At 50.5% G+C, this 25,355-nt stretch overlaps 5 protein-coding genes across 5 annotated transcripts; 3 read left to right on the forward strand and 2 right to left on the reverse strand.

Moving 5' to 3' along the window:
• Window positions 1-353: 353 nt before the first annotated feature.
• On the forward strand, window positions 354-2,050 carry N7517_000513 (FAD-binding oxidoreductase; the record flags this gene model as incomplete). Its single annotated transcript, XM_056718243.1, has 4 exons — window positions 354-599; window positions 666-879; window positions 969-1,722; window positions 1,807-2,050. 4 exons carry the CDS (start codon window positions 354-356, stop codon window positions 2,048-2,050), a joined length of 1,458 nt encoding a protein of 485 aa, XP_056582378.1.
• Window positions 2,051-2,341: 291 nt separating this feature from the next.
• Window positions 2,342-3,719, reverse strand: N7517_000514 (FAD-dependent oxidoreductase; the record flags this gene model as incomplete). The annotated part of the gene is made up of 2 exons (XM_056718244.1): window positions 2,342-2,944; window positions 3,000-3,719. The coding sequence occupies 2 exons, from the start codon at window positions 3,717-3,719 to the stop codon at window positions 2,342-2,344; spliced, it is 1,323 nt and encodes a 440-aa protein (XP_056582379.1).
• Window positions 3,720-4,362: 643 nt separating this feature from the next.
• On the forward strand, window positions 4,363-12,477 carry N7517_000515 (putative polyketide synthase; the record flags this gene model as incomplete). Its single annotated transcript, XM_056718245.1, has 1 exon — window positions 4,363-12,477. One exon carries the CDS (start codon window positions 4,363-4,365, stop codon window positions 12,475-12,477), a length of 8,115 nt encoding a protein of 2,704 aa, XP_056582380.1.
• Window positions 12,478-20,009: 7,532 nt separating this feature from the next.
• On the forward strand, window positions 20,010-22,501 carry N7517_000516 (uncharacterized protein; the record flags this gene model as incomplete). The annotated part of the gene is made up of 4 exons (XM_056718246.1): window positions 20,010-20,549; window positions 20,608-21,306; window positions 21,360-22,098; window positions 22,149-22,501. The coding sequence occupies 4 exons, from the start codon at window positions 20,010-20,012 to the stop codon at window positions 22,499-22,501; spliced, it is 2,331 nt and encodes a 776-aa protein (XP_056582381.1).
• Window positions 22,502-24,163: 1,662 nt separating this feature from the next.
• Window positions 24,164-24,952, reverse strand: N7517_000517 (uncharacterized protein; the record flags this gene model as incomplete). Its single annotated transcript, XM_056718247.1, has 2 exons — window positions 24,164-24,425; window positions 24,474-24,952. 2 exons carry the CDS (start codon window positions 24,950-24,952, stop codon window positions 24,164-24,166), a joined length of 741 nt encoding a protein of 246 aa, XP_056582382.1.
• Window positions 24,953-25,355: the final 403 nt, after the last annotated feature.

Consider the following 25,355-nt stretch of genomic DNA (forward strand, 5'->3'; position numbering starts at 1 on the left):
TTACGCGATAGCGTTACAGACCTAACAACTCGTGGACTAGCTCCACAGCCACAGCTCACTTGTACCTTGCACAATTCATGATAACATCCGGTCCGAGTACTATCGGTCTTTACATGTTGAATCACCCGGAGTTACGTCTTAATGCCGGGATGGCCTGAGCAGAACCAGCAGGATGGCAGGCCTGCTATCAGACTTAGTCGGCCATTTTCCAATTCTCCGGACATAGGTGCCGGGGCAGCTATCAACTAATATAAGGGTCATACCAAGCTTTTATGCTGCTCAATCTTGCTTGCATCCTTATCTGCAAAGAGCTTTGTACCTCTATCCCTTTTCGTCCTCGCCCTCGTCCAATCATGTTGACTCGTCATTTGGCCTTGGCCATTGTGGCTCTTCGCATGGTAGCCTATGGCCATTACATTAGACACGATGCTTCCACGCTCGAAGAGCTGTATGAACCATGGGTATCACCCGCCACCGAAATTGCTTCTTCAACAGATGCCAATTTTTCCACCGTTGTTGGGCCACGATGGTCGGCTTGGGAAGCTCCGCATTGGTCTGGGGCAATTAAACCTGCAACAGAAAAAGATCTCCAGAAAGTGGTGAGTATCATTTTCTTGTATTTTGCCTTCATGATTAGTATATCAGAAAGACTTATGAAGCAACAGGTCCAAATCTCAGTGGCAAACAAGATTCCATTCATTGCAACCAATGGCGGCCATGGCCCGAAAGTCGGTCAAGGCCAGTTTACCGGCATCAACGTGAACCTCGCCAGCTTTAATACTGTCAGTATCGATACCACCAACAACTTGGTGACCCTTGGAGCTGGCGTCAAGCTGTGGGATGTCCAAAAGGGGTTGTACGATGTCGGCAAAGAAATACGTACGTGTCGTCTATTTAATCTCCACATAATATCCGTCAAAGCCCAATGTGTGAGAAAACGGCAGAGTGACTGACCTGCGATTGTCTAGAAACTGGCAATTCCATCTGCCCGGGTGCTATCGGTGTGACCATCGGTGCCGGCATTGGCATGATGACGGGCATGCACGGTCTGATGATTGACACACTTAAATCTGTCCGTGTTGTGACCGCAAAGGGCGACCTGGTAAAGGCCTCGGCGACAGAAAACAAGGATCTCTTCTGGGCAATTCGCGGAGCCGGCATCAACTTTGGCATTGTCACAGAAGCAACCTACGGAATCCACGACCAGACCAACGGCGGCAATCTGACGGCAGTTACTTTTGTCTACGCGCCGGCGTCTAATCGCTCACTCTGGGAGACTATGAAAACATTTGATGGCAACCAGCCAGCCAAGCTGTCGTTCCAAGCCGTCATCAAGTTTGACCGGACTTCCAACTCGGCGAATTTAATTCTGCAGCTCTGGTACTTTGGTCCTGTGACAGAGGCGCAGCCATACATTGACCAGTTTACCGCCGTGGGTCCGGTCGTCAAATCTGTGACATATCTTCCTCAAACCGACGTGTTCTATCAGTCACAGACGGCTGGAGTGTGTGACAGGGGAAATATAATCAGTGCGCACACCTTGGGCTTCAGCCGTACTGATGTCGCAAGCTATGAGGCTCACTTTGCGGATTTAACGGCCTTTTATAAGGCATATCCTGCGTTCCAGGGAGAATCTGTGCTCCAGTATTACAGCAACAAGGTTACTCTCCAGACACCGGCGTCTGAGACTGCCTTCCCCTGGCGTGATATCCAAGTGTGGTGGTGAGTGTTTCTGGCTCTCAAGAGTTTCTTCGCTGTCTATTCTCTTGTCATTCACTAATCCCATGATTTATTCTCTTTCTATAGGCTCACGCAAAACGAATACACCGACGCCTCGATCAGGCCTCAGGTTGATCAGTTTATGCGAGGACAACGCACAAACTTACAGACTACCAGCGGTTTCTCTACCCCTCATGTCTATTTGAACTATGCCTATGGAGATGAAGGCGCGGCCGCGTGGTATTCTGCAGCCAACTTGCCCAAACTTCGAAAACTGAAAGCCATCTGGGATCCCTCTCGTATATTTGGAAATGGGGCGTCTCTTTACTAAAGAGACATTTATACACCATACAAGTTATATCGTTGCTATGATAAAAGTATTTTAATTCTTTAGATTAATACATTATCTGAAATGGAACTATCTTCTGTCATTGACATTGTTTTAGCAAACAGCAAACGTAGACAATTTTTGGATCATTACTAGTTTACACATTGGACTGGGCTCCCAATTCTTCTCGCACCTCTGATTCTGGATGCACACTATAGTCATACATGAGTTGTCTGTGTACTCAGATGTTGTAATATTGGATCTATATTTTCACCCAAAAGAACAAAATGCACATTAAGCAGCCGCAGCTCTAATCTCTGTTACCATCTTTTCAACATCATAGTCCCATATAATTCGGGAAGCTCGTTCAAGCTTCAATTTACTCCTCTCAGCATCCCGCCCCGTCGGACCATATCGCCACTGGTACATTTGGCCCATCTCGCGCGAGCTGCGCACAACCCACTTTCCACGCTCCATCCTTGCTTGGCTATATGCCTCCAGTGCGTGTACAATAACCGATCTCTGGTCGTGGTTACCCGTACTACTGCTGCTGGCCTGCACCGTAGCCAAGGCCTCGCAAAGCACAAGAGCGTCTTCGACACCGATACAGGCACCGACACCCTGGAACGGGCTGCTAGCATGGGCAGCGTCACCGGCAAGACAGACGCGGCTGCGAGCATACGTTGGTGCCGGATTTTCATCCATGTCAAAGATCCCCCACTTGACCATGTTTTCTGGGAAGCACTTTGCGATGTCGACGAAGTGTGGGCCCCAGCCAACTACGAGACGCTCTAGCTCGTCGCGTGTGGCCGGCGCTGTCATTCTCTCGGGGTCGGGGAACTCTGATGATTCGTGGGCAAAGAAGGCGACATTCAGGAGCGTTGCGTTCATGACCTGCTGTGGATGTTAGCTGGGAATAAAATTGTCGAAGGGTGTGTTGGGCTAGACTGACAGGATACGACATCATGTTGGCATTGGGACCACAGTGCATACAGCCACTCATTGCCTTGGCCTTACCGAGAGCGGCGATTCCAGCGTCAATGGGCAGCATCGTGCGGTATGCAACCGTGTGGGTGTAGCTAGGATGAGTGGCCGGGTGATTAGCGCCGAGAAGCACCTCTCGGGTAGTTGAGTGGATGCCGTCGCATCCAAGCACAGCGTGTGCCTCTGCCGAGCTGCCATCTGCGAAATGGAGGACGACTTTATCATTCGTGTCGTTATCGTCGTAGCTCACAAGTTGCTTCCCGAACTTGGCCACACCATCGGGCAGCAGGGCGGCCATGCCTAGCAGGAAGTGTGAGCGCACGCAGCCCCAGAATGCGAGCTTGTTGCCTGGCATTTGGAAGAGCAGTGATTTCGATTCGTCCTCGGCCTCCTGCTTTGTCTGAGGGTGATAGGCATCCCAATAGCTCGTGCTTGCGTTGTCGGGGTCCGATTTCTGACTGATGCGGCTCAGCACGTCGTGGATGCCAGGGTCTAGGCGCCGCATACACTCCTGGGCCACGCCAGTGAAGGAGAATCCAGCGCCGATCTCGTGCCAGTTGGAGACGCGCTCGTAAATGGTCACTTTGATGCCTCGGTTTATTAGGCCGAGGGCTGTCATAACGCCGATGATGCCACCACCTACAATGGCTACCTCGAGAGAGGGCGTAGTGCTGTTGTTGCTTACCATGGTGTTCAGCCGGAGTCTGATAGCTTGCAAGACTGGAAGTTAAGCCAATTGGATATGTGACCAATTCTAGAAAAGGATACTACCACCTTGATAGTAGATACAAGTACAGTGATTAGCGTGTAGTTACTTGTTTTCATGCACATGCAGTCATGTCTATTGAAAGTAACACTATCCTTTTTGAAACATGGCCCCCAAGAATTCTGTATGTCAATAATAAAAATGACAATGAACATTATCCATGCTGACTGTGTCTAGAAGACCATTGCATCCAAGGCGGAGTTACTTTACTCCTACAGGGCGGATCTACAAAGGACCTAGGCCTGTACTATTTCTAATGCTGACAGCCATAGATGCGGACTTTCGGATAAAATATAGGAACGGACTGCTATTCAGACATGAAACTCCCGTGAAGCACGCCTATCTCTAAGTGGAATGCAAGTCCGTATGCAAAGTTGCCTATCTCCGATAGTAAATGAATTCAGGGCTATGGAATAATGTGTGAGGATTTAGGCATCCAAATGTAATATCTCCAGTATACAATCAAATCATACAAGTGATTCACAGAACTCGGGTTGACCAGAAATCTTTTTTCTTCACTTAGTGGTTGAGTACCTAGTCAGCTACACACATTACCTACACTACAATGACTACATCTTCTATTCCCTCTTCGGTGGGGGATGCACAAAAGGCTACGACCTTTGTGTTTGGGGGTCACATCGGCACACAGAGCAAAAAGTCACTGGAAAAGCCCATAAAGCAGCTTCTCAGCGGGCCCAACGCCAAATGGATACTGGAGGCCGTGGCCGGACTGCCACACTACTGGGCAGCCGTGGTGGAAAAGATCCCCGAGGCTGGCACAGTACCAGGTGCGGAGCAGTTAAGCGACTTCGACTCATGGTTGCGAAACGGCATCTCAGCGGGTGACCTGATCGCGCCTGAGACAGAGCTGCCCAGCGTCGCGGTTGGGCCTCTGATGGTAGCCATCCAGCTGGACCAGTACTGGCGGTATCTGGAGTTTCGGCTGGGTGAGGTCGCTGTCGAAGACCTCCAAGCGGAACTCGTTCGACAACAACAACAAAGCACCCCGCCGGTGGAAACGCTAGGCTTCTGCGCCGGCCTGATTGCCGCGGTAGCGGTGGCAAGCTCACACAACATGGACGAGTTCCAAAAATACGGTGCAGTGGCGGTGCGCATCGGCCTGCTGATGGCTGCGGTGGTGGACGCACGGGAGGCCCGGGATGAGGCCAAAGGCAAGGGCGGGTCGGTGTCGTTTGCGACGGCGTGGCGCAGCGGCAGCAAGCAAGGCGACGACATGACGAGAATCGTGTCCTCTCTGACACCAGACGCCTATATATCGGTGTTGTTTGACGAGGCGCGAGCAACAGTGACGACATCAGAGCGCCTAGCGCCGACGCTAGCGCGGAAACTGCGGGCCGCTGGCGTGAAGGCCGTTCCGCTGGCGATCAAGGGCCATCTGCACGCACCCGGGGTGGAGCGGAAGCGGGATGCGGATGCGCTAATTGAACTATGTCACTCTTATGGTGACCAGCTTCAGTTTCCGGCGACAGCGGCCCAGCTGGCCTTGCCGACATACAGCAACTCGGCCAATGGGGCCCATGTCTCAGCCGATGAGACAAATCTTACCGCAATGTTGCTACGAGCGATCTTGACGCAGCAGTTTAACTGGGCCGGGACAGTGTCGAAGCTGCTATCAGTTTCAGCGTCAACTCAGAAGGAGGTATCGCTAGTGGCGTTTGGACTAGATCGGTGCATTCCGCCAACAATTACGCGGCGGTTTGGGCCGAAGCAAGTCGTCTTCGAGGAGCTGGAGAGCCATCTTGAGAGCCGGAAGGTTCAAAGGGCCTCGATTATTGCAGCCACGGCTGCACCTACGGCCAACGGCACCAGCGCCGGCGTTTCAACAACTATCTCAGCAGACAAGGCTTTGCCTACATCAGTTGAGCGAGAAAGGGACACCGAGGAGGCCATTGCCATTGTGGGCATGTCCATCAACGTGTCCGGCGCCGAGGATTTGGAGGAGTTCGCAGCGATGCTGAAGACAGGCAAATCGCAGCACGAGGTGATCACACGGGAGCGGATGATGCACGATATGCTTTTCCGAGACGCGGCAGATGCGGATGGGAAGAAGTACTACGGCAACTTCGTGCGCGACGCGGATGCCTTCGACCACAAGTTCTTCAAGCGCAGCCCACGCGAGTCGCAGGCTATGGACCCTCAGTGCCGGCTATCGCTGCAGGCGGCGTACCAGGCGGTCGAGCAGTCAGGATATTTCACGGAGCCCAAAACGAAGAAAGAGGACCACATCGGCTGCTATCTAGGCGTGTGCGGCGTCGACTACGAGCAAAACATAGCCTCCCATGCACCGAGCGCATTCACGGCGACGGGCGGCCTGCGTAGTTTTATTACCGGCCGGATCGCGCACTTTTTTGGGTGGACGGGCCCGGCGATGACTTTTGATACGGCTTGTTCGTCGTCGACGGTAGCGATGCACACTGCCTGCCGTAACATTTTATCCGGCGAAGCGACTGCGGCGCTAGTCGGCGGCGTCAACGTCATGACCAACTTGCAATGGATACAGAACCTAAGCGCCGGCAGCTTCTTGAGCCCGACGGGACAGTGCAAGCCATTTGACGCCGACGCCGACGGCTACTGCCGAGCGGAGGGCGTCGCTTTCGTCTTCCTCAAGAAGCTATCAGACGCTGAGGCCGCCGGCAACACAGTTCTGGGAACGATCCGGGCAACGGCGGTGTATCAGAACCTCAACATCACGCCGCTATTCGTGCCCAATGTGCCGTCGCTGTCGACCCTGTTCAAGGACGTGATTCGCAAGGCTGGCGTCGACCCAGCTGAGATTTCAGTCGTCGAGGCCCACGGCACCGGCACGCCAGTCGGCGACCCGGCCGAGTATGAAAGTGTTAAGCTGGCGGTCGCCAGCCCCCTGCGCGACACCGCCGTGGCCATCGGCTCCGTAAAAGGTCATGTGGGCCACACAGAGGGCGCTTCCGGGGTGATCGCGCTAGTAAAATTGCTCATGATGATGCGCGACAACTTCATCCCGCCGCAGGCCAGCTTCACGCGCATGAACCCACACATCCACGCGTCGCCGGCCGACATGATAGAGGTAGTGACGGCGTTACGGCCGTGGCCGGCTGAGCGCAAGGTCGCGCTGCTCAACAACTATGGCGCCTGCGGGTCTAACGCCAGTCTCCTCTTGGCCTACTCAGCGCATAACCCGACCTCCGACAACCGCTTACTAGCCGAGTCGACGGCCCGCCAGCCCTTCTGGATCACAGGATTCGACGCTCGCAGCATAGCCGTCTACAGCAAGGCTCTAGCTCCGTACCTAGGTGCCCGCACTGGAGGCCAAAAAGCAACACTAGCTGATGTGTCCTTCAACATGGCCCGGCAGTCGAACCCCGGCCTACCGCAGGGGATTGTCTTCAGCTGTCGGTCGCTAGAGGAGCTTCAGGACAAGCTCACCCTCGCTGCCGCGGCTACCAAAGAAACAGCCGCCGCTAGCGGCATCACAGTCGCCAAGGGGGAACGGCCGGTTGTGTTGTGCTTCGGCGGCCAAAATTCGACGTTTGTCGGGCTGGACCGCGCACTATACGACAGCGTCGCCGTTTTGCGGCAGCACCTAGACGCGTGCGATGCGGCTGTCACGGCGGCAGGCTTGTCCAGCATTTTCCCTGCCATCTTCTCGCGTGAGCCTATCCGCGACATCGTCCAGCTGCAAACGGCGCTATTCGCCGTGCAGTATGCCAGCGCCCGGGCGTGGATGGACTGCGGGTTGGCCTCGAAGGTTGTGTCAGTCGTGGGCCACAGCTTCGGCGAGATCACAGCGCTTTGCGTGGCCGGCGTCCTGGGCCTTGGCGACACGGTCCGCCTGGTCGCTGGCCGGGCAAAGCTGGTGCGTGATGCCTGGGGTCCGGACTCGGGAGCCATGATGGCCATCGAGGCAGACGAGGCACTCGTACATGATCTGCTCAAGGCGGCTAATACTACCAGTGATGGCTCCGCCAGCATTGCCTGTTATAACGGCCCTCGCAGCTTCACGCTGGCCGGGACGACCCAGTCCATCGACGCCGTTGCTGCCACTCTCGCTGGCAATAGCAAGTTTTCCGGAGCCGGCATAAAGAGTAAGCGACTCAACGTGACCAACGCCTTCCACTCGGTGCTTGTAGAGCAGCTCGTTGACGAACTCGGAAACGTCGGTCGAGACCTGATCTTCCACGACGCCGTGATCCCGGTCGAACGAGCTACTGAGCATAGTTCAACAGACCCGCTTGACTGGACATTTGTGCCATCGCACATGCGCCAGCCTGTTTTCTTCAACCACGCTGTGCAACGGCTGGCCAAGAAACACCCGCAGGCTATTTTCCTAGAAGCTGGCTCTAACTCGACGATCACAGTGATGGCGAGCCGTGCATTGGCCCAAGTCACTTCTGCCAGCCCTGACACGCTCGTTTTCCAGGCTGTATCCATCACCAACACCGAAAAGGGCCTCGAGGGACTCACAGATGCCACGGTCGCGCTATGGAAGCAGGGCCTGCGCGTGTCCTTCTGGCCGCACCACCCTTCCCAGGCACGCGAGTACGTGCAACTGCTGCTGCCACCGTACCAGTTCGAGAAGTCGCGTCACTGGCTGGATGTGAAGTCGCCAACGGAGGTTGTCACCAAGGCAGCCCAGGCCATGATTGAAGCAGGAGGTTATACTATAGGAGCTGCGTCCGCCACTCCAGTGGAAGACGCCCGGGCGCTCCCCATCTGGACATTCATCGGCTACCCGGAGCCCAAAAAGAATAAAAAGCTGGCCCGCTTCCGTATTAACACGGCCTCAGATCCATACCAGCGTCTATTTGCATCCCACGTCATCGCCCAGACGGCACCCATCTGCCCTGCGACGCTCGAGATCGACATGGCCATCGAGGCTCTCTTCAGCCTCAATCTGGACTGGCGACCAGCTGGTTATTCGCCAACGGTGCACGACCTCATCAGCCACGCACCAGTATGTGCCGACTCGACGCGTGTTTTCTACATGGACCTGTCGCCGCTGGACAAGGCCGAGATGAAATGGCAGTTGAGCCTACACAGTGTGGCCGGCAACGGTGACTCCCAGGTCCACGCCGAGGCCGTGATACGCATGCGCGCGCCAACCGACGCCTCCTATTTACAACAGTTTGGCCATTACGAGCGTCTGGTCAGCCACGCGCAGTGTCAGTCCCTACTTAAGCTAGATCTCGACAACGACGGCGTTGAGATGCTGCACGGCCGCAACGTGTACCGTGCCTTCAGTGACATTGTCGACTTCGGGCCGGTCTACCGCGGTGTGAAATACATCGTCGGCCGCCCCGGTGAGAGTGCTGGTGTTATTCATAAACGCCACGAGGGCAACACCTGGCTCGACGTTCCAATGGGCGACTCGTTTGGCCAGGTCGCCGGCATTTATGTGAACTTGCTGACCGAAGATTTGCCGCCAGGCGAAATGTTCATTGCCACCAGCTGCGAGCTGCTAATGCGATCGCCAAAGGCTCTCCCAGAGATTTCTGGTAAAGAGAACGGCCCCGGCATCTGGCACGTCCTCGCGCGCCACACGCGTCAGTCCGACAAGGCCTACATAAGCGACATCTTTGTGTTTGACGCAGCCACCGGCGCGCTGAGCGACGTCATGCTGGGCCTGCAGTACGCGCGTGTACCCAAGGCGTCTATGAGTAAGATCCTAACGCGCTTCACGACGGATCAGAAGTTCCTCAGAAAGGTGGCGGTGGTAGCATCTGTTCCGTCTGCTGCTGCTGCTTCTGCTCCTCCAATTGCAGTGGCTGCTGCTCTCGAAGCCGTCAAGTCTGCTGTCAAAGTAAAGAAAGCAAAGAAAAAGACTCGCGACATCACCGAAGACGTGTGCAACCTGGTCGCCAATGTCTCCGGTGTGGATCCCAGCGAAATGACCCTCGACAGCGAGATGGCCGACCTAGGCATCGACTCGCTGATGGGCATGGAGCTGGCCCGCGAGGTCGAGAACACGTTCAAATTTACCCTTGACCACGGCGAAATGATGGAGGCCACTAGTCTGCGCCAGTTTGTCGCCTGCGTCGCAAATGGGTTGAGCAAGATCGGGGGAGGGGAAGACGCTGTTGAGCAAGAGTCGGATGACACTGACAGCGACTCCGCGGCAGAACTCATCACGCCGTCAGATGAGAACGACGACACGGCCTCTGACATCACCACACCAGACCCAGAAGAGGCATCTACTTTCGTTAAACCCGCCTCGTTGCCAGCCGGTCCAGCCACCAGTAATTTAACGCTCTCCCGCTCCGACATCCTCGAGTGCTTCGGCCAGGTCAAGCTGACGACTGACGATAAGATCCGCGAGTTTGGCCTTGACAGCATTGCCCGCGTCAGCCTGGCCGGCAGCAGCAAACTCTGCACAGCCCTAATCGTCGAGGCCTTTGACCAGCTCGGATCGCCGCTGCGGACGGCCGCCCCGGGACAGCTTCTAGACCGCGTTGCCTTCTTGCCACAGCACGGCCGCATGATGGAGTTTGTCTACGGCTTCCTCGAGCGTGAGGCACGCCTGATCGACATCGATACAGTGACGGGTCAGATCACGCGCACGCACATAGCCGTGCCGCGCAAGACCAGCGCCGCCCTGCTCGAGGAGATGGTGGCCGCGCACTCAGAGTCCGCCATCCCCGATCGCCTGGCCTACTACGCCGGCAAGAACCTGGCTGGTGTGCTCAGTGGCACCACGGACGGCATTCGCGTTATCTTCGGTAGCGCCGAGGGCCGCCAGCTGGTCCAGGCCATGTATTGTGACTACGCCTTCAACCGCATGCACTACCAGCAGATGGCAGAGGTTATCACCCAATTATCCAGACGTGTGACCCAGCCTGGCGAGACCCTGAAAGTCCTCGAAATGGGTGGCGGTACTGGTGGTACGACGAATGTGATGGCTCCAGTGCTCGCATCCCTGGGCATTCCTGTTGAGTATACCTTCACTGACCTGTCGCCGTCCATGGTGGCCAATGCGCGCCGCAAGTTCGCTAAGCAGTACCCATTCATGCGCTTTGCTGTGCACGATATCGAGAAGCCGCCGGCCGCGGAGCTCCTGGGACAGCATCTAGTTCTGGCTAGTAACGCCATCCATGCCACCCACGACTTGGTTGCGTCGACTCAAAACGTGCACCTAGCTCTCCGTCCTGATGGCTTCCTTATGATCCTCGAAATGACTGAGTGCGTGCCGGCCATGGATATTGTGTTCGGCCTGCTCGAGGGCTGGTGGCTCTTTGACGACGGCCGCACCCACGCCGTCGTGCCCACTGAACACTGGGAGCGCGCTCTACACGCCGCCGGCTTCGGCCACGTCGACTGGACTGATGGTAACCGGCCCGAAAACGCCTTCCAGAAGGTTATCATTGCCCTGGCCTCTGGAGAGCCGAAGGCTCGTCTCCCAGCATCTGTGGCATCCGTGGAGGAAACCAAGATGATCGATAGAGGCGACGTGGTAGCCCGTGAGGCCGATGCTGAACGACTTGTGGCCTCCTACACAGCTGGCTGGGCGACACCGGATCTTGGATCCGCTGTTATAGACGTCTCTACCCCTTCTACTCCTGCTGTGGTCATCGTCACCGGTGCCACCGGCAGCCTTGGGGCCCACCTTGTGCAGAGCCTCGCTAAGCGCGCCGACGTTGCCACTGTCGTCTGCGTAAACCGTCACTCCAGTGTCCCGGCCCATCAGCGCCAAGCCGAGGCCTTTTCGTCACGGGGCATTACTTTGTCACCCACCGAGCAGGAAAAGCTTCGCGTCTACGAGACCGACACCGCCAAGCCGCAGCTCGGCCTGTCCGCTGAAGAATATGCCTGGCTGGCCGCGCATGTCACCCACATTGTGCACAACGCCTGGCCCATGAGCGGCACACGGCCCCTCAAGGGCTTCGAGCCGCAGCTACAGGCCATGCGCAACCTGCTAGACCTAGCGCGGGAGATAGCTCTTGGAAAGCCAAAGACGCGCGTCGGCTTCCAGTTTGTGTCATCGATCGGCGTGGTCGGTTACGCGGATACATCCGCTGGCCCACGCATCACCGAAGACCGCGTGTCCATGGCCGCCGTCATGCCAGGCGGCTACCCCGAGGGCAAGTGGGTGCACGAGCGCATGCTCGACGAGACACTGCACCGCTACCCACACCTGTTTCGCGCGACCGTCACGCGCCCAGGTCAAATCGCCGGCTCCAGCCGCAGCGGCTTCTGGAACCCAGTCGAGCACTTTGCCTTCTTGGTGAAGAGTGCGCAGGCTTTGCGCGCGTGGCCCGACCTGCATGGTACCCTGCAGTGGCTGCCTGTCGACCGCAGCGCCAGCGTCATGGTGGACTTGTTAAAATTGGAAAATGGCAGCCATGCAGCTTACCCTGTCTATCATATTGACAACCCGGTCGGCCAACCATGGGAGGACATGTCGCCGGTGCTGGCAGCGGCGCTTGACATCCCTTCCCAATACATCATCCCCTACGCTGACTGGATCACGCGCGTGCGCCGCTCGCCACTGTCCGCCGACGAGAACCCAGCCGCACGTCTCGTCGACTTCCTCGACGGTCACTTTGAGCGCATGTCTTGTGGTGGCATAATACTCGACACCCAGAAAGCGAAAGAGCACTCGGCCACCATGGCTGCCGAAGGGCCCGTTAATGCTGACATCGCGCGGGCCTATGTGGCATCCTGGAAGGCTATGCGGTACCTGAAATAGATTGTCATATGAGACATCTGATGGATTTTTGTTTCCTTTGTTCTTTTTTTTTTTTTTCTTGCTTGATTGACTTGGCGTTTGGACTGGTTCGAACTGGCTGGAGTATGGGAAACTGCCCAGATTGTTGTTCTCAATAGTACTTTAGAGTATGGAAATTTATAAATGTGGACATGCCAGTGAATAGTAATAGAAAACAAAATCAATTCATTGGCCGAGATCTTCGAGTTGATATGACTTTCTAGATGAGATCCATGCGTGACGTTTGTTCCAAAGAGATGCCATGTGGTCACGTGCTACTGTTGGTGCCTGAGGGATCGGGCCAGAATATATTGTCAGCGCATAGCTACTAGGGCATGAGCCCCACATGTATTTAAACCAGTTTCTTACCCATTAATACACACCACCGTTTTTGACCCCTAGACTCTGATAGTTATGAGCCCGGTTCGCAAGCACAATTAGGCACAAGGCCTAATCCTGATTCCCGACAATGGAGAATATGTCAGCGGTCGCCTTAGGAAGGCTTACATCCTACGAGCAGTGGAAACCGTGGTTATCATAGATTAAGGTGATAGCACTCGAGGCGGATATCTAGTAGTAGATCAACCTAGAACTACTAGTTGAACCCGAGAGACCTCCACCACCGTTAAAACCTATGCCCTCCGAGATACGATAAGATGCACAATCTACGAGCGATCTTACTAATTAAGAAGTCGCTCGTCTTCGCGATCTTCGAGGTATCTACTAGTAAGAGCGGTCGGAATACGAGTTATAAAGTAAGGCACGACGGATGATTATAGGGATAATCGTAGCCACGATAGACCCTAAGTATAAATCCTACCTTCTCGGCTAGCTCACTCCGTATCAACAACTTCGAACCCTCTTCGAGCTATTCTAAGCGTCCGACCGAACATATATCTAGACGCTACGGCGTAAGTGGCGTACCCTTTTCGAGTGTAGGGTTACGCACGATACCGCAGAAAAATAGCTTCTCGACGTTCACTAACAATATATCGAGGGTAACGTAGCCGGCGTTCCAGAGATTTAGCATTAAGAGAGTGTGATCTTCGATATCCTATATTGTCTTAAGTATATCGCTCCCGGTTTTTGTGATATTTAGTATCACGAGGTTTTTAATAAGTCACTGTTACGGAACTAGCCTAGTTGTGCAACTTAGACGGGTTTTAAGAATAAGAAGGTTTCGTTGAGGAGAGGAGTTCTCCTAAGCTAACAAATGTGTACATATTCCGTCGAAGGCGGTAACGTTTAGCAGATTCCGCGCAGCATAAGCAAGCATCTTCCATAGGGCTTCGTACGAAGTACGACGGCCCCATAACAATACCCCCCTCCCCTAGGACAATGACTGTTTGCTTCAATAGACGCCAGATTAGGAATCAATGGGAGAAGTAAATAAAATCGTGGCCTATGATTAGCCGAATAGGGCAAACGTGTTCGACGACGTCGTTGCTTTGTAGTATGTGGGCTGTAGTTGGAAGGCATAAATAGGTCCTCAATTCCCTTCTTCTTCTTCTTTTTTTTATTTTTTATTCGCAGTCTCTAAACCTCCTGTCAACCATGGAGTCGTCTAACTTCAATCTTCTATCGTACGACCCGCGTTAAGTCGAACCCTCCTCCCGGCGTATGCTCCTGCCCCTGACTCGCATTGAGCACGGAGGGAAGCAGTATGTCAAGGTCCGTCTGACTGCTGCGGGAAACGAAGCCCTTCGAATGCTGTGCTTCACTCCAGTGCAGCGGGAAGTGTGGAGCTGGCCCTCTCCCTCCGCCCTCTGTTGTAGAGGAGCTTATTGACTAGACCGTACGAGGCTTAGCACTTTTCATAGACGCAATCAACACACAATATCGAGGTTTCTAGACTTAGTTAGCACTAGCACGAAGCGTAGTAGCTAGCCTTATCAAGGGACCTATCGATCTTTCTAAACGGTGCGGTCTTCTGTAGCCACACGTCTAACGCTATTGTGTCCTTGAGTGCGTCCGCTGGCTCTGTGGTTGGTCTCGTGTAGCCTCTCCACTTAACCTTGTAGCTCGTACGAGCGTTGTTCCTCCTACGTGTTTGTGTCTTATCTATAATTTCTTCGATCTCCCACTCTTCTTGGTCGTCGACTATGATTGCTAGTGGTTACGGTTCGTGTGCTAGTTAGGACGGAAGGGGGTCTTATGTCGCGAGTCGTACGAGGTTAACATGGAATACTGGGTGAATGCCGGGTGGCGTATCTAGTCGTACTGCGTGGGAACTAATAACTTCCTAAACCCTATATTTTGCGTTCTTCTAGTCGAGCTTCTTGTAGGGTCGTTCGGTCTGTATATTTTTTAGGTTTAACTAAATAGCGTCTCCGACTTAGAAGGTAGGCGCCGGTTGTCGGTGCCGGTTAGCGTTTGCTTCTATCTGTTGGTTAGCGTAGGCTATCGATGCACGTGCCTAGTCCATAGCTCCAGCTAGCTTTCGTACGATCGTTTCTACTTTTTAGATTGGGCTTAGTTCTGGCGTGGTAATAGTGCTGTTTATACGCGGTTCCTCGATTAGTGGGTTAAATGGAGAGAGGTTATAACCGTGGGTTAGGAAGAAAGGGCTTACGCCGGTTACTACGGAGACTCGTCTATTTAACGTAAGTTCGGCCATTAGGAGTAGGCGTTTCTAGTCGTTCTATTTAAATCGTACGAAGAGGCGTAGGTACACTTCTAACGTGCTATTGTGTCGTTCGGTCTGTCTATCGGTCTCGGGGTGGTAGGCCGTCGACAGCCGTCGTATAACCTTATATAGCTAGTAGATCCGTTCCTATAGGAGGCTTGTGAATTAGGTTCCTCGGTCCGAGACGATCGAGTTTAGGAATCCGTGTTGTCGTACGAGGCTGTTAATAATTGCCTATGCGGAGTCTTCGGCCGAAATTGACTTTATCGGCCTTAGGATCACTCCCTTTGTCAGCCGATCTATGATTACTAAGATGTTCGTACGGCTATCGCTTGGTGGTAAATCGGTGATAAAGTCGAGGGCCACGTCTCGCTATAGTTGTTCTGGCACCGGGAGCGGCTTTAGGAGGCCTCGCTTTAGCTCTCGCTATAGTTTCGCCCCGTTATATAGGTTATAGTTCCGTACGAATCTCCGGATGTCGATCGATATATTCGGCCAGAAGTACTCGCGGCTAACCACTGTATAGGTCTCCTCCCTCCCTAGGTGTCCGGTGAGTCGAGAGTCGTGTGCGGTCTGAATGATTTTCGTACGAAGGGGCTTAGAGTTAGGGACCTATAACCTTCCGCGGAAGCGAAGTTTCTAGGCTTAGTCGATTGTGTATTCGGAAGTTAAGACTTTTAGCTTTAGTTCTAGTAGGAACTTCCGTAGGCCCTATTGTAGTGTCCGTATAGCGCCCTAGTACTCGTTATCCCTATCTCTCGCTAGCTCCTAGTCTTATTCGTTAGGGGTTTGCTATACGGTCGTGGTATAGATATTTATAGTAGCCTTATCGTCTCCTATCTGCGTTAGGAGACACTTCGTACGATCTGCGATTCTTAGGTCTTCCTCGGTTAGGTTATCTTAGTCTTGTCGTGATAGGGCGTCCGCTCGGGCGTTGTCTATACCGGGGCGATATTGGAAGTCGAAGTTGAACCTACTTAAGAAGAGTGACCACCGTATATGCCGTTTAGTGAGCTTCCTTGGTTTAAAGAAGTATTCTAGGTTCTTATGGTCGGTGATAACGAGGAATTTCCCTTAGACTGAACGTAGTTCTGCGTCCTATGCTTCTAGGTATCGTACGACAGCGAGCAGCTCCTTATCGTAGATCTTATAGTTATACTCGGCGGGAGCGTTTTTCTTGGAGAAGTAGGCGTATGGTCGTAGCACACCCTTATTATCGTACTATGAGAGGACTCCTCTAACCGTGTATCCTAACGAGTCGGACTCTACCACTGTCGTACGAGATGGGTCAAAGGCTGCTAGTATCGGCTCTATTGTGAAGAGTCGTTTTAGCTCCTAGAAGCTCTTCTCGCATATAGTAGACCAGACAAAGGGGACGTTGTTTTGCGTGAGTTGGGTAAGAGGTCGTACGACTTCTGAATAGTTTGGGATGAATTATCGGTAGAAGTTGGCAAAGCCGAGGAATCCCCTCACGCCTCGGACTGTGGTTGGTGTTTCCTAGTCGAGTATCGCTTGCACTTTTTTAGCGTCTATCTTAACCCCTTCTCCTGCTCGTACGATAAAGCTAAGGTACTTGGTTTCGGTGCATTCGAATTCGCACTTCCTAATATCCAAGTGTAGGCCAGCTTCCTGTAGCTTCTGGAGGACCTTCTTTACGTGTTTTTGATGATCTTCGATGTTCCCTTCCGAATAGATTAATATATCGTCGAGGTAGGCGGAGCAGAAATCGTCTAGGTATTCTCGTAGGGACTAGTTGATATATTTCTGGAATGAGCTCGGCGCGTTGGCTAGGCTAAAGGGGGTAACAAGCCATTCGTAAAGTCCGTACCTCGTACGAAACGCGGTTTTCTATTCTTCTCCTTCGGTAATCCGGATCTTATGGAACGCGGCTGATACGTCGAGTTTCGTGAACCATCTCGCTCGTCCGATCTGGTTCAGCGTCTCATAAATCAGGGGAAGGGGGTAGCGGTCCTTTTTTGTGAGAGCGTTTAGCGCTCGGTAGTCGACGCAGAAACGGAGCCCTCCTCCTGGCTTTCGTACGAATAGCACTAGTGCTACTGCTAAGGATTTGCTAACCCTGATAAAGTTCTTATCTAAGAGCTCATTTAGGGTCTTTCGTAGCACTAGAAGTTCTTCGTTCGACATATTGTAGAGGGGCCCCCAGGGGACTATTGGTTCTTTACCATTTTCTCGTATAAGTTCGATTTTATAGTCGATTCCTTCCCCGCGGTGTGGTGGGAGTTTAGTCGCTTCGTCGGGGTCAAATAAAGGGAGGAATTCGTGGTACTTAGTGGGGAGTTCCACCTTTAGGTCCTTTAGTTTCTTGGTTTTCAATGCTTTCTCGATATCGGCCATAGAGATAGCAAAGATTTGGGAATCGTACGAATTATGGTCTTTTATTGCTGACTAAATCTCTCTATGCATTAAGAGTGCCGAGATCTCTATAGTATCGGGGAGAGGAGTTTTGCCGATCCCATAGAGGCGGGTTTTCGATGATCGAAGATATAACCGGTTCCTTAAAGGTTCGAAGCAAGCGTTCTGTTGTCTCAGCCAGGGTAGGCCAAGAATCAGGTCGTATCCGATGGAATCAGGGATCATATAGAAGTAGGTCTCTTTCTCAAAGTGGTGGTCAATTAAGAGGGAGGTTCGTACGATTTATGAAATCGTCCCCTTTCCTCCTATTCCTCTTAATGTTCGTGGTAGGATCTCGAAAGTCTCTAAGTTCCTTTCTTTCGCAAAGGCTTCACTAATAGCTCCGTACGATAGGCATCCGCTATCGACTAAGGTACGGGCTATAGCTTGTCGGTCTAGGGTCGCGGCAATAACAAACGGTGGGGAGTTTATACGCGTGGCTTCAAATTCTTCCCAAACAGAATGTTTCAATTTTGAAGTATCTAGCGACCTCCGTACACGATTTCGTACGAAGGTTATTCTTTTCCCGAGTCGTTGTCTCCATCTACATCGATAGCGTTCACCTCTAGAGGTCGGGTGGCAGGCCGTAGTCTACAGCCCGCAATCAGGTGCCCTCTCTATCCGCAGCGTAGGCATTCCCCCTTCATTCGGCGTTAGTCAATCTCTTCCCGGGAGACCCATTTTACCCGTTCGTTCGTACGAGAAGGACTGCTCCTTTGGTTTATCTTTAGGGCCGCGATCTCGGCTTCTAGGGCGGCGATCCTAGTTGCTTAAGTAGGTTCCTAGTCTATCCTGCCGGCGTCGTCTTAGGTGTTGCTGAGATTGCCACGGAAGAAGGGTCTTAACTTCTTCTTTTAGAGCGTTTCAATCTACCGAAGGTCGTGGTCGATCCGAAGAAGGCGGTTCCGGTAGTCATCGTACGAAGCGAATTCAGCTCTAACGGTACTCTAGAGTAGATCGACGTTAATTGCGGTCCGGAGAAGGGCCATCTTCTAGGCATCGGACCAGTGTAATCCACCCGCGGTAACTAGTGTCTAGTCGAACTCAGATAGGAAGTCGTGGAGACTCCTCCTACCCTACTTCATCGAATTTACTCGTACGAGGGCACGTTGTTCCTTGTCTAGGTCTTTAAAGTAGAGATCTATAGCTTAGTAAAATTCATTGAGAAGGAGGGGTTTCTTCTCATTCTCCATTGCTAAGATCCATGCGTGGGCTTGCTAGCTCGCAATGCCTTCTAGCCTACTAAACGCGTAGTAGGTCTTCATTTCCTCGGAGTAAAAGTAGTGGGCATCTATCAAGAACTTGATTTTCAAGTTCGTACGAAAGGCTGCGTACTCCTTAGGGTCCTATCCATTGTAGGTTCGTACATCGGGGTAAGTTGGCCGGGTCGGCCCCCTTTCTATCCTATCGTTCTCTCGTGGTGGGGGGAAGATCTCTCCCATCGCTTGTTGTGCCGGTAGTGCGTCTGATAGGTTGTCGTGATCAAAGGTATTATGTCGTCGTGGTTGGTAAGACATCTTGTCTAGAGTGCGCCAAAAACCGCAATTGGGGGCAAGGTTTGCCCCCAAAAACCAAACCGCAGTGGTTGCGGTTTCCAACCACCCAAACCGCAACCAAACCACAAACCACTGCGGTTCCCCAATGGGGCCCCAACAAAAACCATTTTTGTATAAAATTGAGGTCTTGGCATACATAAACTGGGTGACTCATGCTAATATATTACTGTTATTTAACCTTGTATTGGTCACAACTATACTTTATATCCGCGTGGGCGGTAGCATTTGTTTCTAACCTCGGTCAGAAATATACTACGTGGGTAGAGCCTAAGCCTTAACTAGTACTAGTATCAGCCTATTATATGGATAATAAAAAGGAGAAATTGTTGGGTCTTAGATGTTCTTCTATATTTTATCGCGGAAATATATATTCAATATAACAGTTTAATATATATCTTTCCCTGATCACTACAGTTTCCCTACAACTTTTTAAATAAAGGTATTATAATATTATAACTTATATTAATCAATTACGAATTATCCTTTTTATAAATATTATCCTATTTCAATAATAACTCCTTAGTTTATAGACTGTAAAATTAGTTTAAAGTCACTTAGTTATTTAGTTGAGACTTTGATATAGCTGCTGCCTTAGGCTCAATTTTCGAGGTAGCTTTCGGCGGAAAAATGATTTAAAGTTTCTTGCGGTTTCTTGCGGTTTTTTAATGGTTTCTTACGGTTTTTATTGGTTTTTTGCGGTTTCTTGATGGTTTCTTGCGGTTTTGACCCATATAGTAAGCTACTGTTATCCAATTAGCGGCTTAGTATACTAATTAAATCGCGATATATCCACTTATTTAGGAATCCTTTGTTGTCCTGTCAGTCGCGTCTATATAGTTAGTTAGAATCTGTATAATTTATGTAAGTCTGACCCTTCCCTCTTAGTATTTACCATTAGTAGTTGTGTTTTCATACTCATCATGTCTCAAACCCAGCAATCTGCCTTCTCCTCATCGATCTACGATAGTGATTTCGACAATTATACTCACAATCATCCTTTTATATCTGATCTATCTGAGAGTCAGGAAACATTACCTTCATTCGAAACGGACTTCCTCCGACCGTCCCTACCTCCATCAATCCCTTCAACATTCACACGTGTTGGCCCTGGTCGTAAGAAGGTCTATTTTCTCTATGACGAAATGCTCCATAACGACTGGGTAAGTTGGTGGCTAGAGACAGGCTTCGGTAAGAAACAACATATATCCTGGGACGCGAAACATCAGTCTAGTACCTGGGACACATTTCACCAGGTCGCCCATAGCTCTGATGGTACTGCAAAGGTTATGTGCAAGCGCTGTGGACAGATTCTTGAGCACCCAAACTTTGTCCGTGAGACAAAAGATGGGAAGAAACAGCGTCAAGGAACCTCAACTATGAAAGGCCACCTTTCTAGCGCAGGGTGTATAAAAGCTACCCAAGGTCAAGGGACAGATATCACTCGATTTTTACAGCTCAAGGTATGTTTCTCGTCTATTATTATAATTAGTTCTAGTCTAATTCCTAGACTATAACTAGAATACGCCGATCGCCAATGAATTCAGTCAAGAGATATGGGAACAAGAGCTTCTTACATTTCTTACGGTCGCGCGTCTTCCCTTTCGGCTGATCGAGCATCCTAAGTTTCATCGCTTAATCCAGATAGCCCAATCTGCACCGAGGGTCCCGGATATCCCTTCAGCAAAGACTATACGACGCCGGCTACAATCCTCCGTACAACAACAACAGGAAAGAATTCTAAGAATGCTCCCAGAAGATACAAAAATATCAATTGCTCTTGATTGCTGGACCTCGCCTTTCACACAGGCATTTATGGCTATAACTGGCTATTTTATCGATAAGGACTGGCAATACCGTGAGGTTCTTCTCGGCTTTGAACCCCTTTACGGATCACACTCTGGTGTGAACCTAAGTTCTGTACTCCTCGATATACTTTTGCGACATAAGATCGAAGATCGGGTCTTCGCAATCACGACTGACAATGCATCAAATAACCAGACATTGGTTGATACACTACAACAAGCAATATCAGAAGACACTACCCTTATTAGGGTCCCTTGTCTTGCCCATGTGATTCAGCTGAGCCTTAATGAGCTTCTTGGGTATATTAAGGCTTGCCCGCTCAATGAATCAACGGAGACACGGTGGACAGAGCAGCGATCCCAGTCAGCGCGTATGAATGCAACTAAGCAAAATATTGCCAATACACTATCGAAGGTATATATTTATACAATCTAGAGTTTTTATATTATACTAACTACGATATCTAGATTCGAAACCTTGCGATCTATGTGAATGCAAGTCCCCAACGACGGGAAACCTTCTACAATCTACAAGGCGAAACAACAAAGCTTATGCCTCTTCAAGACGTTAAGACACGCTGGAATTCTACGTTTCTAATGCTTCGACGTGCAAAACGCTTACGATCGTTTTTCCAGCCATTTTGTGATGAGTATGAGCGGCCTGATATGGTACTCGAGGACGAAGAATGGCGCCAGGTTGACTACCTTCTCTTCATTACCCAGCCCTTCTTTGATTTCACAGTTGAACTTTCAAAAACCCGGGATGCCACTACACATCATGTATTTCTGATTTATAACAAGCTGTTTGAGCACCTAGAGCTATCAATCACCCAGCTTACGCGGAAGAAGACTACCTGGAAGCGACAGATGCTTCAGGCGTTACAAGCTGCGCGAAAGAAGCTTGATGAGTACTACTCTGAGACAGATAACGTACGAGGGCATCTTTATGCAATCACTACAATGCTAGCTCCAGCGAACAAATTCCAGTTCTTCCAAACAGATGATTGGGATGATCGTTGGCGTACGATATACAGAAAGTCTCTTGAAGAGCATTTGGCTGTTTATAAAGAACGTCTTGCCCAGCAACCGACGTCTCCTCTATCTCTTTCGTTAGGGGGAGGAATATCGCGCCTAGACTCGATGGTAAAGCCAAAGCGTCCCCGCTCTGCTGTAGCAGGCGATGAGCTTTCGCAATATCTTGATAGTGGTATGTATCCTTAATTACTTTGCTTTATATGATATTAATTATCCCACAAGCTACTATAGATATAGCGCCTTTAGTGTTTTGGAGGGAGAATGCCTATCGTTTCCCAACTCTTGCAGCCCTTGCACGAGATGTGCTTTCAGTCCCTGCGACTGGTGCTGGTGTTGAACGACTTTTTAATACTGCCCGAGATATCTGTCACTATCGCCGTGGAAGATTAAGTGCAACAACTATCCAGGAGTTAATGATGTTTCTTTGTACTTCAAAATTCGAGATCGAGGAGGAACAGGCAGTATTCCTACAGGAATTCTTTACTCGCGACGAGATCGAAGCGGCAAAGGAGGAGAAGGAAATCACAACTGATACAGTGAACGTCGATCCGATTAGTGATACTGAGGAAGAGTAAACCCAGGAAGAGGAAGAGGTGCAAGGTAGGGAGGATATACAGGTTATGATCGATCATGATACTGACCCTCCCCTTCCTTCTAATAAAGATAAAAGCACTCAGATACGTGCTTCTGTAAGAGCTCGGAAACGGATCAGACATGACGAGGATCTATACCAGTATTATTAGCGATCAACAGGATAGCGAATTCAATCATTACACTAATTTCTGACCGCGGTCAAAAAGCTAGTACTATAATAAGAGAACCCTATATTTCTGACCGCGGTCAGAAATCAAGTGCCTAAGCCTAAAGCACTTATTTCACATATATCATATCTTCGAAGTCAAATACCCTAAGAAACAGAGAAAACCCGCATAAATTATACACTGACAAGGACCCACCCAGTTTGCATTGTTTGCCAAACCATTGGGGCCCCAAGAACCATTGCGGTTTGGGCCTCGAAAACCAAAAACCGCAATGGTTTCTGAAACTGGCCCCAAAAACCAAACCATTTGCGGTTTGGGGCGGTTTGGTTTTGCGGTTTTGCGGTTTTTGGCGCACTCTAATCTTGTCTCTCACTCTGTACTAGTAGGAACTCCTTACTAAGCGTCGATAAAGGTGACGAACGAAACCTAATGTTACGGAACTAGCCTAGTTGTGCAACTTAGACGGGTTTTAAGAACAAGAAGGTTTCGTTGAGGAGAGGAGTTCTCCTGAGCTAACAAATGTGTACATATTCCGTCGAAGGCGGTAACGTTTGGCAGATTCCGCGCAGCATAAGCAAGCATCTTCCATAGGGCTTCGTACGAAGTACGACGGCCCCATAACAGTCACGTAAGATTAAAGTACCCCGATTAATCCGGATCTTCTAAGGACAACGAGAGTTTTAAGCTATAGAGTAAGGACACCCACTCGAAGCACCGAAAGGCGCATTTTCGACGTAGTAAGGTCACCCCAAAGCACAACCGTAGCGATATATATGCGGTAAGCTACACTCTTTCTAGCGGTGCTTCTTCTACCTTAATCCAGCTATACGACCGCTAAGCTTCTAACTACACTAGCCGACTATCTCTCGCATTCGAGAGAAATTAGATAAAGCCACCCTTACTAAGATTAAGAAGGTGCTTCCAGAGTTTAAGGGTTTAGAGGAAGTTCCGCAATAGGTATATTCGGCATAGCCCTCGGGGCCGATAATTAGTTTCTAGCTACTAGCTACACGCAGTTCTCCAGCTCGTAGTGTCAAATAATGATGCGCCATAACAGTAAACAAGGACACTGTATAGGTGAGCACATAGATTGAAGGCTGCAAGCTGAGGGGGTGTGTCAGCGCATAGCTACTAGGGCATGAGCCCCACATGTATTTAAACCAGTTTCTTACCCATTAATACACACCACCGTTTTTGACCCCTGGACTCTGACATATATAACCAGTTGGCGATCGTTCGTGAGGAGAGAGCTTCTCTCTTAAACTCGAGCTAGTTGCCATTGACCTCAGTAACTGGTCACAAGTGTCAGAGTACAGAATGACGGGGTCTGATTGCTTTGCTGAAGCAAAAAAGTAATCATATCTACCTCTCAGTTTTGTTCCCATAGATAGTTCATTCCCCAACAACACGAGCCAAAAGAGATAAGCGGAGGTACTGTCCAAAATAGATGACATAAACATTTCTATTTTCATTTGATCAAATATGACATATGTTGTTGTTGCTTCCATTGTTGTTGACTGCCGAAGAAACAAGACCTGGAGAATCGGCATTTGTGAACTTGATATAGTCCTGAATTGCAGAGCTATACCGATAAAAGTCGATGATAGTGACATGCTGTACTGGGTTTTCAACTGCATACACTTCATTATCCTTGACAACGATGAAGCTTCTCAATTCTGGAACCTCCATCAGCTCCAAAAGCATCGTTTGAAAAGCAAAGTATGGGGGAATTGCTGCCCTAAGATTCGTCAGAGTCATCTATTGTGCTTTGAGAGTTTCAATAAACTCTTGACTGGTAGAAAATTGCTTCCGCGAGATTGTTCGGAAGCTACTCATGGCCGCTTTTAAAGCACCATGAGTCTCTACTTTCATATGCTTATTGATCTCCTCCATAGGTTCATCAGCAAAATCAGTCGGGTTTCCTCTACTATTGATCTCTTGCATAAGCTTGTTATCCAGACTGTTAGACAACCAGCTTCGCACTCGTTTCGAAAGGGTCCTCCACTTCTGGCCATTCGTGCTTTGTCGCATCGGCCATGGGATATTCTTGTTGACCAAATGGTGTAAGTTGTGACCTTGCAGGATCCTCTCAATCTTGTCAATCCACAAGTGCAAGTCCTCTCTTTCTCTCAGAGATGGTGGTGTAATATTGTAGAGGTTATAGCTTCTAGTCTCTGGGAGTCCAACTGATTGGTCGGTAACTACGACATCGTCTTCTTCATGCCAGTTGCTGTTGTCCGGCTCTTGGATCTGTGACTCTGCCATAGTAATCAAAGTGATCTATTTCTCTCTTGATAAACGAGTTGAAAAAAGGGGTTTTGAAAAAGGCAAACACTCTGACGGTGTTGCAAATGATAAACTTCGATCTCAATGGATTGTTGATGAAATTAAGGGGTAGTAAAAGAGCCTCATAACCTGTTGTAGCTACTGGCTGAAGAGAGAGAGAGAGTCTTGGTTCATCAATATATGAAAAACCGGGGCCTTTATACCCTGAATCTAGCAAACAAACGCTCAGCCTGCTAGCAAGCAATGGGAAATGGGATCATCGAACAACATATTAACAAGTAAACGGACTTCATAAAGCGCGCTCAGCGCGCTTTCATTAAGGACTGGTTGCTAAATACAAGTATGTATGGCTTATAACATTACCAGACACAAACATCGCAAT

Source organism: Penicillium concentricum (assembly GCF_028827145.1).
Source record: "Penicillium concentricum strain IBT 3081 chromosome Unknown utg000001l_segment0_segment0, whole genome shotgun sequence".
Classification (NCBI taxonomy): domain Eukaryota; kingdom Fungi; phylum Ascomycota; class Eurotiomycetes; order Eurotiales; family Aspergillaceae; genus Penicillium; species Penicillium concentricum.